Source organism: Corvus kubaryi, unplaced genomic scaffold, assembly GCF_017639235.1.
Source record: "Corvus kubaryi isolate FWS band 111438036 unplaced genomic scaffold, C.kubaryi_AGA036_p1.0 37398, whole genome shotgun sequence".
Taxonomy (NCBI): Eukaryota; Metazoa; Chordata; class Aves; order Passeriformes; family Corvidae; genus Corvus; species Corvus kubaryi.
This window is the reverse complement of record NW_024581137.1, coordinates 40,248,270-40,265,320: the sequence shown is the minus strand read 5'-3', so window position 1 is coordinate 40,265,320 and position 17,051 is coordinate 40,248,270. Positions and strand designations below refer to the sequence as shown.

At 37.6% G+C, this 17,051-nt stretch overlaps 1 protein-coding gene across 2 annotated transcripts in view; it reads left to right on the top strand.

Annotated features, from left to right (window-relative positions):
- NEBL (nebulette) overlaps positions 1 to 17,051 on the top strand; it is a 258,274-nt gene that overhangs the window by 62,261 nt on the left and 178,962 nt on the right. For both annotated transcript variants that reach the window (XM_042042796.1, XM_042042795.1), the window contains exon 3: positions 11,972 to 12,056. In XM_042042796.1, the coding sequence (XP_041898730.1) occupies positions 11,972 to 12,056 (85 nt within the window). The remainder of the gene's footprint in view (positions 1 to 11,971; positions 12,057 to 17,051) is intronic.

Below are 17,051 nucleotides of genomic sequence, written 5' to 3'. Positions count from 1 at the left end.
GTCCCCTGCCAATATCCTTTTACTCCATGGAATGTCTGTCTTGTGAAGATAGTTTGTTTCATCAGGTACTTATCGTGGGCTCCACCATAGCCTTTCACCTTTTGGATTTCAGTGGAACTGGGGATGTTCACTGAGTCTTCAGTGTGGGCAACTGTCATTCCGATATTTTAGTTTCCACTAGAAAAACATGCTTAGCAAACTTGGACTATGGTATGCAGAGATCTTTCTTTGCTTTTGTTGACCACTGCAGTGCTCCACAGATGCCTTAGCTTTCTCGAGTGATGTCTTCCTATTCTTGAGTAGAGTAGAAGTGACAATGCTCGACACCTTGGATATCTGGGTTTTGATGAAAAGGCAGAGAGAGCTCTGTCAGTCAAAGGCTCACGTGTGCTGGTGCAGGAGGACAGACAGATGAAAGGGCCTGGCACAACTGAGCTCTTTTACAGACTTGAGCAATGTGTTTGAAGATTTAAATCTGTTCTGAGTTTTTGCCGTTTTAAGCAGATGCTTAAGAGTTGCTTTAAGCATTTGGAAATGCTCTCACTTGAATATTGAAAGTGTTTTTATTTTGTGCATTTGTTCTTGTGTTGAAAGCTATTTATGGAAGGAACTCTATGCTCCTGTCTGGTAGTATACTTCCACCAGAGTGTAAATATCCATATGAAGCCCCCAGGAGTAATCTTAGTACAGGCAAGGAAATATAATTACATATCCAAGAGACATTTGCAGCACAGTTCCGTTTTGACAAAAGACTTATGGCTTGCTCAGCTTTAAAATACTGGGGTTTTTTTCTGAAATATTCAGAAAATACAGTTTTTGGAATCTAAAATATCTTTTCAGTGTAAATTTCAACAGGCTTGTAGAGGAAACGATGTGCTTTACCAGTGATTTCATGTGACTTGGCTGGCAGTCAGGGATTGTTAGTCACTGAACTGCTTCAGAGGCTCCAGGCTTCTTCCTCACTGAGTTGCAAGAAACTGGTGGAAGTATACCTTTCATTTCTATGAAGAGACAGGGTTGGCAGGATCATTGTGTGCATAGATTATTAGTAAATCTGTAGGAAACAAAAATAATCTAACTCTCAATGGAAAGCTTAGTGAGTCTGTGGAAATTGAATTAAAGTTGTTTGTAAATAATGAAGTAACTAATTGATGTGTTCTTAATTCATTTTTATAAAATGAATTATGATAATTCACTATATAATTATAATTATGTTTGCATGTGTGAAAGGCTTTATTAGTAATAATCTGTGTGTAGTTGTAACAAAACTTGGTGACAAAGTCACTAGGACTGTAGTGAAATAGCATTTTTTTGACAAAAAGGTTTTTTTTGTCAAAATGTAATTTACCAGCTGAAATATATTCCACCAGTTTAAAGGAATCTCTGTGGTCTTGAAACCTTGATTTATTGACTTGTTAAGATGATAGTTTAATGGTTTTAGTGTCTGTTATTCTAGCAAAGATGTGGCACTGATCATGCACTGACAGGATAAATAATAGTTTCTCAAACATAAGACCAGTTTTAGGTGTTCACATGCAAGCTTCAGTTGTGAAGGTATTTCCTGCAATTGTGAGCTTCAATATAGCAGCTAAAAATAGTTTGCTTTGCATTTTCTGTCATCTCTGTTTATCTGTTACTCAAAGGCACATATTCAGTTTTATTCTGAATGGATTCAGTTGCCCTCTGAGGGCTCTGGCCATGGAGGATGTAGCTGATGGGTTTGCAGAAATATCATAATAGGTCTAGGAGGGGCTCAGACAGTGACACCTGACAGATCTGTGGCCGCAGCATTTAGGAATAAGAAGGAGAGTTAGGAGATATTTCACTGTCTTTTTTTTTTTTCATGGTTACGAATACCTTCCCAGGTCTTCTGTGTTCCTGTGGTGTAAATGCTATTTAATGACTAAGCTGTGTGATCTGAAGCATGAGCTTTCTCTTTCATCTTACACATATCACATGTCTTTTCAGTATTAGTTCAGTGGCTTCCTTTCTTCTCCATCTATCCCACAATTCACCTTTTTGCATTTGATCTGGCAGTATGATAGCGTATCTGCTCTGACATACTGAATTTTTACATACCTCATGGAAATAGCTTTTTCTCTGCATTTTTCTGTAGTTAAAGTACTTGGTTTATGCTTTGGGCAGGCTATTTCTGTAAATTGGCTTAGGAATTGCTTGCATTCCTCTTATATGTGATTTTGTTTGTGCCTGTTTTACATCCTAAAGCATTAATTTGTTAGGATGGCAGCAGCCATTCTTCAGCTGTTCTCTTCTATCCAAGTGGGGAGATGGAAAACATTTTTTTGCCTTTTGACCTGAAGTTTTTGAGGGGCAGATCTTCAGTCTAAAAAAATGAAAAGCTCAGGAGATGTTACCAAGTTCTGCTTGTTTGCAGAGAAGTTGTGGATGCCCTGTCCGTGGAAGTGTTCAAGGCCAGGTTGTGGCCTTGGGCAACCTGATCTAATGAGTGGCATTCCTGACCATGTCAGTGGGGTTGGACTAGATGATCTTTATGGTCCCTTCCAGCCCAAGCCTTTCCATGATTTTATGATTCTATGGTTTTAATAACTTTCTCTGTGGAGACTTGTGGAAACCGTTTGGATGACATCCAGTGCAGTTGCTTCAGTCTCTGGAACAGTATTTGGGTGGAATTTAGGGTCTGTGTCCAAGAAAGTGATGAGAAAGCCCATGAATGACATAAAGCTTATTCATTTGCCTGAGTCTTTAATTGAAAATAGTAAGAGCTGTGACAGAAACCCCTGTACTATAACAAGAAGATAACATGGTAATATTGTTTCAAGCAGGGAGAAAAGAGAGAAACCAAAGAAGAGAGAGGACAGTCTTTGTAACAATAATGATGGAGCATTTAATTAGCAATGGCAACTGCACCTGGTTCTAGTAAAAATAATTAACAGTCCATGAGGAGCTGAGAGCATAATGTATACAGAAATTCTGTAGGTGTTGGCAGGGTATTAGTGAAAATGTGACGTGGTTGTTGCTTTGTCATGATAAATGCATAAAAAGGAATCTGTGATTTGATTGAATTACACAGGCTTTAGAATTTGGAGCTTACAGACCAGATCTTCTGTGACATACGACATCCTACACCACATCGTGAGGGGCCTGTGATGTCTTATGTAGAACTGTATTAAATTAAATTGGTAATACATTGACTTTTGCTGAGGATTTACATTAAAAATTACAGTGTTTGCTTTTGCACCCTTGTACCCTTTCAGCAGAGTAAGCCAAAGCAGTCTCTACTGAGAGTATTCTTAATTTCTGAGCAAAAGCTAGATGTATAATTTAGTAATTTTTTATAGGCAAATGTGCTGTAATATGAAATTGTTTTACACTATACTAGTATAAACTATCTTTTATAAACTAAATAAATAAACTTTTTTCTATTAATACGAATTCTGTAGAAATGGATACATTAAAGGAGAGAGAGACATTTTATAAAGCTGCACAGTTAACATAGCTGCTTAGAATTTACAGTATGTGAATAAGCAAATAGTAAAATTTTCACCTGACAAAAAAGCAGCTTTTCCTTTTTTTACCTTTAGCACATACGTAAACATAATTCTGTTTAATGTACTTTTTTTTTACTCCAGCTTGGAGTTGCTGATGATGGCACCATTTTAGGGGACAAATGCTTAACACACTTTACAGTTAAACAGGTAGCAATATGAAGGCATTGAAGATGAATTGTTTCCACCTTCCTTCTGGTCTCCTCTCCCAATTCTTAATAGAGTCCAAATTACTTTAATTGCAGTATCTGAGGTCTGCTTCCATAGTTAGTTGCAGAAATGGTCCCTCTGAAGGGACTAGGATGGAGTTGGCTGAGCTCTCCAGGATGACACCCATAGCTCTGAAGGAGTTCAGTCAGTTATGACTCCAGCTTTGATAGACTGATGACTTGGCAGATGCCTTTTGGCTTTTAGGGGTATTAGATCTGCCACTCCCTTGATAGCCATCTAAATAGTTTTTGCAAGGTCAAGAAAACTTAGGATGTCTTTCTAGCACTTATTTCTCTTTGCTCTTACAGATGGCTTTTTACTGTCCCTGTGGTCCTATTTGCCATGTCTTGTATGACAGCTTTGGAATTCAGAAGCACCAATGAATTGTCCAATGAAGGTTGGCTTTATAGCTTTGCTAAAGAAATGAGGAAAAGCATAAAGATTAAAAGCTAGTAAACTTACACAGAAGAGTTAAGAAATAGAAAAAATGGAAGCTAGGAACTAGTACATATTTAGTTTCCCAGGTTTTGGCTTATACCTTCAGTTTTAGGAGAGCGCAACAGCTGGACTCCAGTTTCATTACTGCTGTGATCTAGTGCTATATGGCCTCATAGGTTTTGAATGAATGAATGCATGAATAAGAATTTCAGATTTTTGTAGCAAGTATTCTTTCAGTCAATAGTTCCTTGGAAGAGGAAGGCTTAATGCAAGCAGTTGAGCAATAGATAATCACTTGTTCTTGATTTCTGATGTCATTGTCATAGATTTTTGGGATTAAAAATTTTACAATGAGACTTCTACCTTGTGTTGTATTTCTTGCACTTGAAAAGCTGGCAGAGAAGAAAGCATTATTAGGATAGATTCAAGTTTTATTCTCTTTTGGTTGTGGCTGGTATTGTATCTGAAAGCTGTCTATTTAGATGTCCATTTAGATGTCGTGTTTAAATCCCCATACTGAGTGCTACCAAACGGGAGCAATTACACTTTTGTAATTCAGTGTCATGCTGCTTGAGATACTGATATATTGAGTGTAGAATAAACAATAAGAAAATTTACGAATTTTGTAAGAAAATTTGCCATTGCTGTATGCATGAATCTTTCTGACATCCTCTTTCTGACATCCTTAAAGGGGACAGCAAGGTGGTGTTGGTGAAAAAACAGCCCATAGGAACTCCAGGTCATACTGTGTGTTTCTTTACTCTGCTAGATCAGCTGCTGTAAATTGACAAATGAGTTAGTGAGAAACTCAGCTTCAGTCTGCGTTTTTCCTTATCATACTCAATGTCCTTTTGTCTCCTGGATATTTTGAAAGAAGTAATAATCAGAGTATCTGGAAGAAAATAATTTGGAAATATTGGAATCATCAGCCTTTTGTTGTGCCACTGGTGATTACAGAGTTTTCTTAAACTTCTGTGGCCTTTTCTCTGTCTAGGTGATGTATAAGCCTGGGTGAGCTCTGGGTGAGCACTGGGTCATGTCCTGGGAGCAGTCTAGCAGTGGCAAATGTTAAGATATATGTACGTCTTCAGCAGATTTTGCTGTTGCAGTCAGATTTTTGTTTATTTTGTTTTGCCACAGTTGCCTCCTCTCAAGTTTCCCTGAACTTTCTGTGCATCTTTTGTCTATCCTTCTCCAGCAGTGGTTCTCACTTTTTGATCTATTGTCAATACCTGCTAGTGTGCTGCCAATAGATTTCTACACAGCTCCAGGCTACCCTGTAGTTCTTGGTGTGCTACTGATTAATTTTCTTTCCCCAAGCACTGGAATCCCATAGCTGAGGAATAGGTAAATTATTGAAAGGGTGAATGCCTGGCTCCACTAAAAATTCTAGCAGTTCTGGTTTTGACATCCATGGTGCTTGGATTTTACAGTTTTCGATCTTTTTGATCTTTTTGCTGAGTCTGGATGCTACTTGGCTGAGATCTGTATTATAACAATTCTTAGTATTATACGATAAGATATGAACTGTGTCCTCCTCCTGCTGTATTTTTTCAAATCTTTAAAATGAAAATGTTTTGACCTGAATTTCTCAAGAAGCAAGACTTGCCTGTCTCCTTAACAATGTATCTTTCTATGTATAATATCAAGTTGCAAAAGGGAGATAAAGGAAAAATATAAGAAATGGGGAAAAAGCTAATATCACCTAAGAGCTGTTGTTTCCAGTTAATAGTTCATTTTTTTCAGCCTCTAACAGAGAACAGTAAGGCACTAACCTGTGTCTTGGGGCCAGATACAGTCAGAATATTTAATGGGGTCCCTAACCTTAGATTTTGAAGGGAGCCCCAGATATGGGTTTCTGTAGCTGTGTATCAAGTGCCAGTCCAATAGCGGAATGCACGATGTGCAACATGTGCCTGGTTTTATGTGATATGTGGCCTTTCACTCACTGCAGGAGCAAGGGTGTTGTGGCTTACCCCAAGATGCAAGTGGAATATCCTTACTTTTTAAAATTGATTTTATTGCTTGCTAAATTTCCTGCAAAGCAATACAAGCTCATCTTTCTAGGGGATTTTTCTCATAAAAAGGAACTTGCATTTAGCTAGCATATCGGAGGAACTTTCTTTGTTACTTCAAGTAAGAAGTACAGATACAGAAATTGAATATTTGAAAAAGTAAGTTCCTTGCAAAACAGAAGGCAAATATTGAAAAATGTTTTCCCAAGCAAGCTAATTGCAGCCAGAGCTCTTCATACAGAGGGGTAGATTCAGGTAGACAAAGAGAACACCATGTTCCGAGTAATTTCTGGAGAATTGTGATATATTTCTTGTTCACTTCATTGCCCAAGTGCTGGCATACCAAGGCTGTATTATCCACTAGTTACATTATTCCTAACACAAAAGCTTTTATAATTGCATGCAAATAAGTGATCTTGCACAGAAAGCTCAAAACGAAAGAGAAAACCCAGAGAAATCCCTCCTGGAGCTTCAGAGCAGCAAGTGCAACTGAGCACGAATTTCAAATCAAGTAGTCAGCTGTGGGCAAGATTTCCCTCCTGCTGGTTCTTTCTCTACTGTTGTGGATCTTACATGTCTTTCTGTGAATGACACGGTTTCAAGGTAAGGAGATGAAAGCAGTCCTGTGCCTCTTCCAACTGCCAGTTTAAACACTCCCTAGCTGAGCACAGCTTAATACCTTGTCACCTTTATCCTGGAAAAATTATTTCGTCTTGTGTCTGCTATATGAGACTTAATTGGAAATCTGTGTTTCTTCTCTCTGTTTTTGTGCTGTTTGTTGATGTGGGCTCAGATCACATTTACCAGATTGGGCCCTTGCAGGTCTAATATGGAGCTTCCCTACCTGTCCATCATTTGTGAGCTTGGGTTGCATCCAGACTGCTACATCATTATTCACTGTTTAGTTTCAATTTACAATTTTTGCATACACTGGACTGAAGTGCTAGTTTTAAAAGGCTAACTAGTTTTCATAGTTTTCTATAATTCTTGTAAGATTGGATTAATTTTCTTATGTTGTCTTACAGGTTTATTTTGTTCAACTCTGCATTACTGCAACTGAAAATAAGTGATTTTTTTTTTTTCCTTGTTCTTTTAAACCTCTTTATTTTTTAGAGTTTGCTTAAATTAGAAGAAGAGTTATTTTGGACAAAACTTAGGAGAGGACAGATATCCTAATGTGACAGCCAGTGATGGCAATTGGTATTATGAAAAGATGTGATGGAGCTGACTCTCTGCTTGGGACAATAATTTTGATTTGTGTATTTTGTACATGTTCTCTGATTAAAAGATATCAGAAATTTAATGTTGCGGGCAAATAGGAATAGGCATTTTAGGGGAGACGTAACTCAATAGAAATCTAGTCACTCTGACAAGGGTTATAATTCTGTAACTGAACAGTAAGAGTTAATTTACAGTTAGAAAACACACACAAATCTCTTAATAATTTGTAAATGTTGATTAAGTCAGAGTGAGATATGAAGAAGGTAATTTCAGTAGATGCTTGAATTTATCTCCATCTTTGAATCTGACCTCTTACAAAAGAGACAAAGCTGAATCTTCATCCCATTCTCTCTCAGAACATTTTTCTTTCCTTTTGTTAGTTTAAGAGCATGAAAAAGCTGATGAAAGCTTTATAGCTAAAATAGTATTTGGAAAAATTTTTATGTTTAGTCATTGGAAAAGCTAGGTAACTTTCAGGTACTTTCCTGAGTTCTCAGAGGCTTTACTGATCCTGTTTCCAAACACCAAAAAGTGAAGGAGTTTCCTCATAAGCAGCAAGAGATTGAGTTGTGGTTTGATTTATTAATCAAGCTGTGCAGCTGAGGCAGGCAATACAGTAACCCGCAGCAGAGACACCATACTGTGTTTCCTGATTTGTTCTGGAACTTCTTGTATAGATCTTTATACAGGATTAATCCTAATAGCATTAGTGTGGTAAGACATATTGCTGAGTAGATTTAGACAACTAACAAAGACTTAAAACAAACAAAAAAATCCTTTGGACATTGCTGTTAAATAGCTGACATGAGATCAATCTCTTTAACCAATTCCTGGCTCTTTCTCAGACATCATCTTGGACAAAGGGGAAACTCAGCAACGGATTACCGGGGACCACTGTCAGCCTTTTGAACTAAAAGCTGTTGCCATCCAGTGACTTATCCTTATTCAGAACATTTTGATGAAATGTGGTATAGCTCTAATGTGATAGTTAAAAAAGCAGATTAGTGAATTTTAGCACTTGTGTTTCAGCCTTCTATTTCAGACAAAAATATTGAATGGTATGGTGTATCTTAGTTTTCACATAATTTAATGTCTTAAATACTGGTAATTATCCTGAAGACATGCTATCAGTAAGCTTAAAACAAACGTGGAAAGCTGAAGATAGGATTTAAATTTAACACTAGTCTTTTTAATGCATTTGAGGCAAGAATTTCCATAAATTAGAAGGGATGTATCTAAACCCATGTCTTTCTGGTTTGGAATACCATGTGAGTGGTTTCATAAATCAGCTGCAGTTAAAATGACAACCCATAGTAGAATGCACTGCTAATTTAATTTTGCTAAATGATTCTTATTTTAATCACTGTAATACATTTTGATAAATGGTTTAGGTGATCAGTTTAAAAACCAATTTAAATTTCAGCAGTTTTGTTCACTTGTCATGTGTATTGTTTTCTTTCATGGTCAGGTGTAAATACTTTTCATTGGTAAAATCAGTTTACATAGTATTTTCAAGCATATTAAAGCACTGCTTCTTCAAGACTAGGGATACCTATTTTACTTGAAGTATGGAGCTAGTGCTTCTAAAATTATTTATCTTAGATACATTGGTTCTCAAGTGGTTTGCTTGGAATGTTGAAATACCTTTGAGCTTCTGAATTCTCATTGTGGAAGAAAGCATTTATTTTGCAAATGATCAGAAGTAAGAGCTGGTGAATGATAGGGACAAGGTGTATGTTTTTATGCTTCAGAATAGAGAGGTTTAATTTGAGAACCTGGGTTTGCAGTTCTCTGCTGCTGTTGCTAACAGGGTCCTTGGGGACTGTGGCTGAGACACTTGCCTCAGTGTTGTCTGCACAATTCCCTAGGGAACCAGGCCAAAAACCCTGGCTGAGCTGGCTCACACTCCGTGTTCTCCATGTTAAAAAGGATGAATACATGTGATTACTGTGATTATACTAGCAGGGTCATGGTATGTAACCATGGTGTAAAGCAGTGCAGTGAAAGTTTATGCTTTCAGCATTCAACATGTGCATAATGTAATGTTTTAACTGCATGTATGGCAGGTGATATTTTTTTAGGGACAGGGATTTTGTCATCTACAGGAGCTATCCATGGATATCTCATGGCTGCTATGTGGAAGGCTGCTATGCTTTAAGGTGTGAATTGTGTACCATTGCTGCAATCTTCCTTGGGCATCAGCAAGCCCTGGCTGTGAGGTGGCTTGTTGCCTTTCCCATCTGCTCATTGCTGCTTTCCAAAAAGGGCTTATGACCCTCCTTGTGGCCAGTCTGGCATTTGTTTTTGCCTCTATACAGAACAATGAAATGTGAGAGAGAAAAAAAAAGAAAAAAAGAGAAGCCCTTCTGGAATTATCTTCCTTGTCCCAAGATATTATACGATGCTGACACCATCTGCTTCATGCAAGACCTGGTGCTGTCTAGGCAAAGCCTAGTTCTGCCTCCCTGTGTGTTGCTGGAGCTGTGGCTGAGCCATTCTGCTGGCTGGCATTGTCTGGCTCTGAGGGGGGTGCTGGTGGCGGAGCCCCTGATTTGAAAACAAGTGAAGAGGCAACAGCGTATCCAGAACTTGGTGCTCCCTCTGGCTGAAGCTCCATCTTGGGTGGGACTTTGGGAGGGCTTGTCTGTAACTCCAAAAGAATGGTCTGAAGTGTGTCATGCCTAGAAATTTTGTTTTCTAGTTTTCGGTGACATGAGCTTTGTGAGACAAGTGGCTGACATAATGGGTGGGAGTGTGTCTCACCATAAACTTAGAGTAGCATCGTTTGCCCATCTGCTAGTACCCAGCCGGGGGTGGTTCTTACATTTCTGTGAGGAAATCTTGCTTTCATCAAGGTATTTAATTTTTTTGCTCTTTCTATGCAGTTATTAGCCCTTGGGAGCCTGAAATCCCTAGGTTGTCCTGTATTTCTCCTCTGTTCTCCTTGTGCAACGACACCATAAACAAGAGGTGGTTCCACAGCCTCTTGGTGCAGGAGTCTACTCCATTGTGCTATGGTGTAGAAGTCTGGCAAGGCAAGATGTCTTCTGATGGGGGGATCAGGCCTGGAGCAGTGGACTTTTGAAGTTCAGGCAGCATTTCTCATCAATTCTTGATTTTGCATTTCTGAGGAGGAAACATTCAGCTTTTGGCTAAAACCTGAAATCCTTCTTAATTTTTCATGCTTGTTTTATTTTTTCAGAGAAAAATAAATTATTTTTTTACTGAAACCATGTACTTCATGGAAATAGAACTTTTACACAGAAGACTTTCTAATGAAATACAATTTTGATAGAAAATATGTATAATCTTTGCACAACATGGAAATTTTATGATGAAGCCATAGCAACAACATACAACTAGTTGCTGAAAGAACACACTAGAGATAGCCTGGAGTTTGACCATGGAAACGTTTAATACTGCATATCTTCCATCTTCAGACACTTACTGCTTACTCTCTGTGGACCTAATGCTGCAAATGTTATTTTGTCTGTAATCAAGCATGTTGTCTTGTATTCTGAAATGTTGGAGGCACAAATGGGGGAGCTGGCAGACATGGGGAAGCTGCGAATGGTAACTGACGTGAGTGCCTCACATGGTAGTAAGGTGACCATTTTTGTTTCAGACTGAAGATGATGGGAAGTAATTAGTAAGAATCAGTTTACTTGTAGTGTTAGTGGCTCATAATAATATATCTAGTTTGGGATGTGCTGTTTCATTTTGTTATTAGCTTATTTTTTGTGATCTTTCCTATAACAGAACTTCTTGTTTGACTGCAAAATTGCAGGATAAATACATGAAAATTAAAAATTAGTGGTTCTGTAAATGAGGAGGGTTTGACTGCTACAGTTCACAGAATCATGAAATGATTAAGATTGAAAGAGATCACCAAAGGCCATCTAATCCAACTTCCCTGCTCAAGCAGGCTTCCCTAGAGCACGTTACCGTAAAATGCCAAAGCAAATAGTAGGAAGGTATTGTAAAGGTGTAAAATTTCAAATGGAAAGAGAGATGCCTGATAGATGGCAGTTCTGAGACGCTCCAGCATTTGGTACTGGATATTTACAGTCCTGTATTGATGTATTTATTGTTAAAGCATTTGACTTTCCTCTACCCGGAAAGTACCTGCCTTGATCCTTCTGGTTCTTACACTAAAGGATTAAAGACCTGTGGTACTCCAGCTGTACCCTCTTATGTAGTGTCCATTTCTGTAAAACAATTACATTTTAAGGGCCTTTAGTTTAGTCTTTGTCCAGCACATGACTATACCAAGACAATGCAGTTAAACATAGTTTTGATCACTCTGTTGAACGCAAATTTTGGCTGATGAGTCTTTGAAGTCAGTGGGCAGGACGAATGGGTGGGATTTAGACACATTACAGGAAGTCCTTCATGTTGTTTCTGTAAGGCATGTCTGACACAATATTTTCAGAGTAAATACATGTAATTCATAGCATACTATGAAAGAATTCTATACACTGTAGGAAAGAGTGCTGGGATGCATTTGACTTTCTAGCATGTGCAAATATTTACTGTTTGGCTTTGTGTTTCTTCTTCTAGACATTACCCAAAGCAGTCCTTCACTACAGTGGCTGATACACCAGAAAATCTTCGCCTGAAGCAACAAAGTGAATTGCAAAGTCAGGTAAATAAAATAATTATTTTGTCTTGTTAATATTACACTGTCAGTCCACTTCTTTATAGTTTTTCCAAGTAGTCGTAGTACTTCTTTGTACATACATAGTAGTACTGCAGTGCAATTGTAAAAAATATTTGTAAGTTGGTATAACACTGCAAAACTCAAGGTTTTATTTCTGTTCTCACTTATACTAGTAACCATACTATTGTAAGTCCATTGACATCACTGGAATCCTTCATTTTCAACAGTACATGAAGCATCTAAATAGTTTTTAATGTTTGAAGTCATATAGCTTAACTCAAAGGGTTTATTTTCCTTTGACAAATTACTGTTGTTAGCTTGCATTAAACTTAATCATAAAACAGGGTGTGATTAACAAACAACGAATTTGTCATTAGCAGATATTTAGAAGCCTTTAATATTTATCAACAATGAAGTGACTGAATAATCAGTCTATGGGTCTCTTATGGCCTCTGTCAACTAATAAATGAGGCAGTCTGTAAGCCGGTTGTGATAAACACATTATCAATCAAAACTTATGTAGGTTAATAAGAAATATATTTAAATTAAAATGTAAAATGAAAAGGGGAAAACAAGAGAAGAAAATGTCAGAGAAGACTTAGGTGACCCAAATACGATGCTGGCTATCTACCATAATGTAAAGTTCTGATTGATATTAGTTCATGATTATCTGAAAATCCCTCCTCTCCCCCACTCTCCAGTATCACTTTATACTGTTTTAATTTATGTAATGCTGGAAGTTGTCCAGACTCTGTAAGATGATTGATAATATTTGATTGCATTTTATTTTATGAAAATTCCATTTTTTAAAAATCTATTGTGTTTTAGTTGAGATCTCTCATTATAAATTCATAGCTATCATTGTCTATGTCATAAAAACCTGTAGCAAAAATCAGATGGTAGACAACAAGACCTTTCTTTTTTGAGAACCTCTGTATAAGTTAATGGGTAAAATTGAAGGAGTGCTAAATAGAAATGGTAGCATATATTGGTGTGTTGTCTTAAAAATTCTTTACCTTTTGCCATTAGAGTTACTGATTATAAAACGTAGACAAATTATTTCATTCTGAAATTCTGCCATCTAGAAAGAGGACAGTTCATGGTCTCTATGTTTCCTCTTGACTTCAGTGGAGTCTGCTTCATTTTCTTGTAGTTCAGTGGTTCTGTGTGCTAGTTGCCATTGTGTCACAAAGTTAACAGGAACTTAACAGTACTTTTTACAGGCCTTTTAAAAGAATATAAATTCTCAGCCCACTGTTTTTTAGGGGTTTGACAGAAAATGTTGGGATTCAGTAGAATAATGAAATTTTACTACTCTTTGCAGAAGATATAGGAGAAGTGGCTTTCCCTAACCTGTCTGAAACATGCATCTGTGACACTGTGGAAGCATGAGGAAACTTTTTTTGGTATTATTCTCTATTTGTAAGCTGTGAACTTAGTATTCTAGGACTGGATAAGCAGTATCAGCAAGAAACTTGGAGTCTGCCTATAAATAAAATTCATGCAACTGTTCACAATGCACTGTCATAAAATGTTAGATAAGGATCTACTCAAAACTTGGAAATGGAGAGAAACCCTTAATTTGTACAATGTGCCTTTTTTCAATATTGTTAGTCAACAAAAGATTTGCAGATCCAAATATAATTCTAAATAATAAGGGCACAAAATTCCCTACTTGAAAGAAAAGCCATAATGTTTTTGATCGTTATTTGCTTCCTTGTTGTTGATTTACATCTCGACTGTGTTAAGTAGTCTAACCTGTAAATCATTTCAATGCTGAAATAAAGATTCCTGGTACTTTTCCTTATCCAATTTAAATCTATTTTGTCATAAAATAGGACTTTAAATTCTGAATAGTTTCTGTAATACTTTGAAGAGTATAAGAACAGAGAAATTGCCATCCTCAATCAGTCCTATTGGCCATCTAGTCCCTTGTCCTATCTTTTCAGAGAAAGTTGAAAGATTCCCAAATGAAAAAATACATGGGATATAATTTTGCATTGTTCAGGTCTCATTCTATGTCAGTGCTGTGCAGTAGAAAAGAGTGTGCATGGTTCAAGAAAAGCCTTTTGTATGAAACCAAACTTGGCTGGATAGAATCACATTGATCACGTGGACTACCTTCCAGTATTCATGAGCTGCTTGAGCCTCCTGCCAATGCATTTGGCAATTTGGGATTGAACAAATTCTGTGTTAGGTAATGTAAAAAATTATGTTAACTACTGAACAAGAAGAAATGCTTTTCTGAAGTAATAGCTGCCTCCTAGTTTCTAAGTAAACATCTTTAATGCTTTTAGTTCTGAAGAGGCACAACCGTGTGTTTAACTGCAGGACTCCAAGTGCTTTTTCAAAATCTGTAGCTTTAGAACTACTCTTTATTTTGCTCAGCGAAACATGAAGAATTGGTAAAGGAAACACCATTAAATGTTGAGTAAGCTAAAATACACGTTTTTGTAAATATGTTGTTTTTATTTTGATTTAAGCAGCAATTGACAGTGTTTTAAGTTGCAGTGCTGGGTCCTTTGTCAAAAATCCATTAAGGTCAGCATCAGGTGCCAGGATGTCATGTTGACATAACATGAAAAGAACAAAACAAAACAAAATACTGTTTTCTGGTGGAGTCAGTAGAAAATGGATAGCTCTTTGGAACACTTGAAAAATTATGTTGTTAAGAAGTCAAAGGACAACATTTGAAAGCTTTCCAGAGAACTCTGTTCTTCTATTTTATATAATATCAGAGCTTTTCCCCTCTTTAGCATTTCCCTTCTGTGGACTTTCATTCTGCTCTGTGGTTGGAAGGAGATACAAGTGCATTTTCAGAGAGGCAGTGTTTGTTCTCCGTTCCGGAGAACTCCACAGTCCAGTGTGCCTCCTGACAGGAGAAAAATGAGTTTGAAGGTCTTTCATCCTCTAAATAAAGAGTAGAGACAGATCCACTGTCTCAAACAAGATTTTTCTTTATGCCTCTCTGATGAAAAATCCCTGGCTTTTTGGGGAATTAGTGCATTCTCTTACTCCATAGCATGCAATGGATACTTTCCATATTCACTTGCCTCTCTTAGATAAACTCATCTACAGAAGTTACTGATATGCTCATCTCAGCTTTGTTTGCTTGGAAATTTCCTTCATGTACCTTAGCTACTGATCTCTCTAACTTTATAACAGTGTAAATTGCTCTGTGGCCTTTAGTCCTCATCTATGGCAATGCTGTGCACATCAAAAGCAGCAACTCCAGTTGAACTTGCAGAAAGAAACAGAGATGTTCTGCAGCAGTTCTTGGCAGGAATAATATCAAAGTGTCAAATGAAAGAGAGGGCTGATGTTTAAGGTGTGTTCTACTCCAGCACTTTCTGAGGACATGTACTTTCCAGTAACTGGTGGGGAACTGGATGCAGAGTCACAGGTGTTGTCCTATTGTCTTCTTATCCTGGCCTGTGGTTACACACCCTGAGGCTGCTGTCCTTGGAAACTCCAAGTGCTTCTTTTCATATGTGAGAATATTTCTTGTGCTTCCCTTACAGGAACTTGGATAACTGAAAGTGAATCTGTGTTTCTTTAGGATCATACTTGCAGTTTTTCTTGATTAATAGAGTTCATAAAGTGCTGATTTTCAAGAAGTACCATAATGTCTTATGAGACATACGTGGATGAATCATACTGTCCTAACAATATTATATTTTAACAGTCCTTACTTTCTCAGGAATTGCTTTTGTTATATCTTTATCTGCCAACTCACACCAGGATAATCATGGTATTCTTGAGCATTTGGAAGAGAGTCAGCCTCAGAGAAGGGAATAAAAAATCTTTATGGTCAGATATTTGCATCTAGGATGGCCATGCTCCTCTTTGTTCAGGGTGAAGAAGAGATTGACTCTGCGTAGCAATAACGAGTGAAAGTGCAAGAGATGACAGGTGTAAACTGAAATACAGAAGACTTCATTTATGCATAGGGAAAAACATTTCTGGTGTGAGGGTGGATGAACACTGGCAGAAGTTGCTTGGAGACATTGTGGAGTGACCATCCTAGGAGATTTTCAGAAGAGGACTGGGCACAGTCCTAAGTAATCTGTGGTAGTCAACTGTGCTTTGAGTAGGGTGATGCAGTAGATGATCTCCAGAGTTCCCCTGCATCTTCAAGTCTTTTCATATTCAGTGATTTGTCTCTGTCCTGTCCTCTTTGACCATTTCTCTCATCTTCTTGCCTTTTCTCTTTGCTTCTCTATTTCAAAAATATGTCTTAGCAAACTTCCAGGCAGATTATTTTCATTAGCTTGATTTGTTAAAAAAGCCTTTTCAATTTATATGCACCTCTTTAATGAAATCTTTGGAATGAACTGCCACAGTGAATGCTATAGTAGAATGAAATGCTGTATGAATTACTAAAGCAGACATTGGATGGATTTCCTGGGGTACCCTGAGCGAGCTCATTGGAGAAGTCATGGAGAAAACAGTTTTTGGAGCTAGAGACAGAGATAAAAAAATGCTTTTTCAGCTGAGAAAAAGAGGAAGCAATATGATATGGCAAGCAGAAAGACCTTGTTATACCTTTATGGGTGATTTTGTAAGAAAACCCTGGAATGCAATTTAAAGATGGGACTTTTCTAGATAGCCTTCAGGAGCTGATTATTTATATATTCCTCTCTCCAGTTATCTGAGGATCTGAACCCAACCCACCCTATGTGTATGAGGAGAGGGGTGAGAGAGAAAGGAGAGTGCAGGCTTCTCAGGCATCTTCTTGCTATTATATATTTGTGAGTGACAAGTCCTGGAGACATTGACAAGTCCTGGTTGGTGCATTAAAATAAACCCAGACTGCCTGCAGAAAGCTCTGCCCTGCTCCCCTGTGAACCCCTTCACAGTAGTATTTTGTAAATCATGCTCACCTACTAAATGTGACTTTTTTCAGCTCCTGGTTTCTTCCTTCTTTCCCTCTGAAGACTATTTAAATGGCTTGTTTTATCTGCATGAGTGAAAGGCATA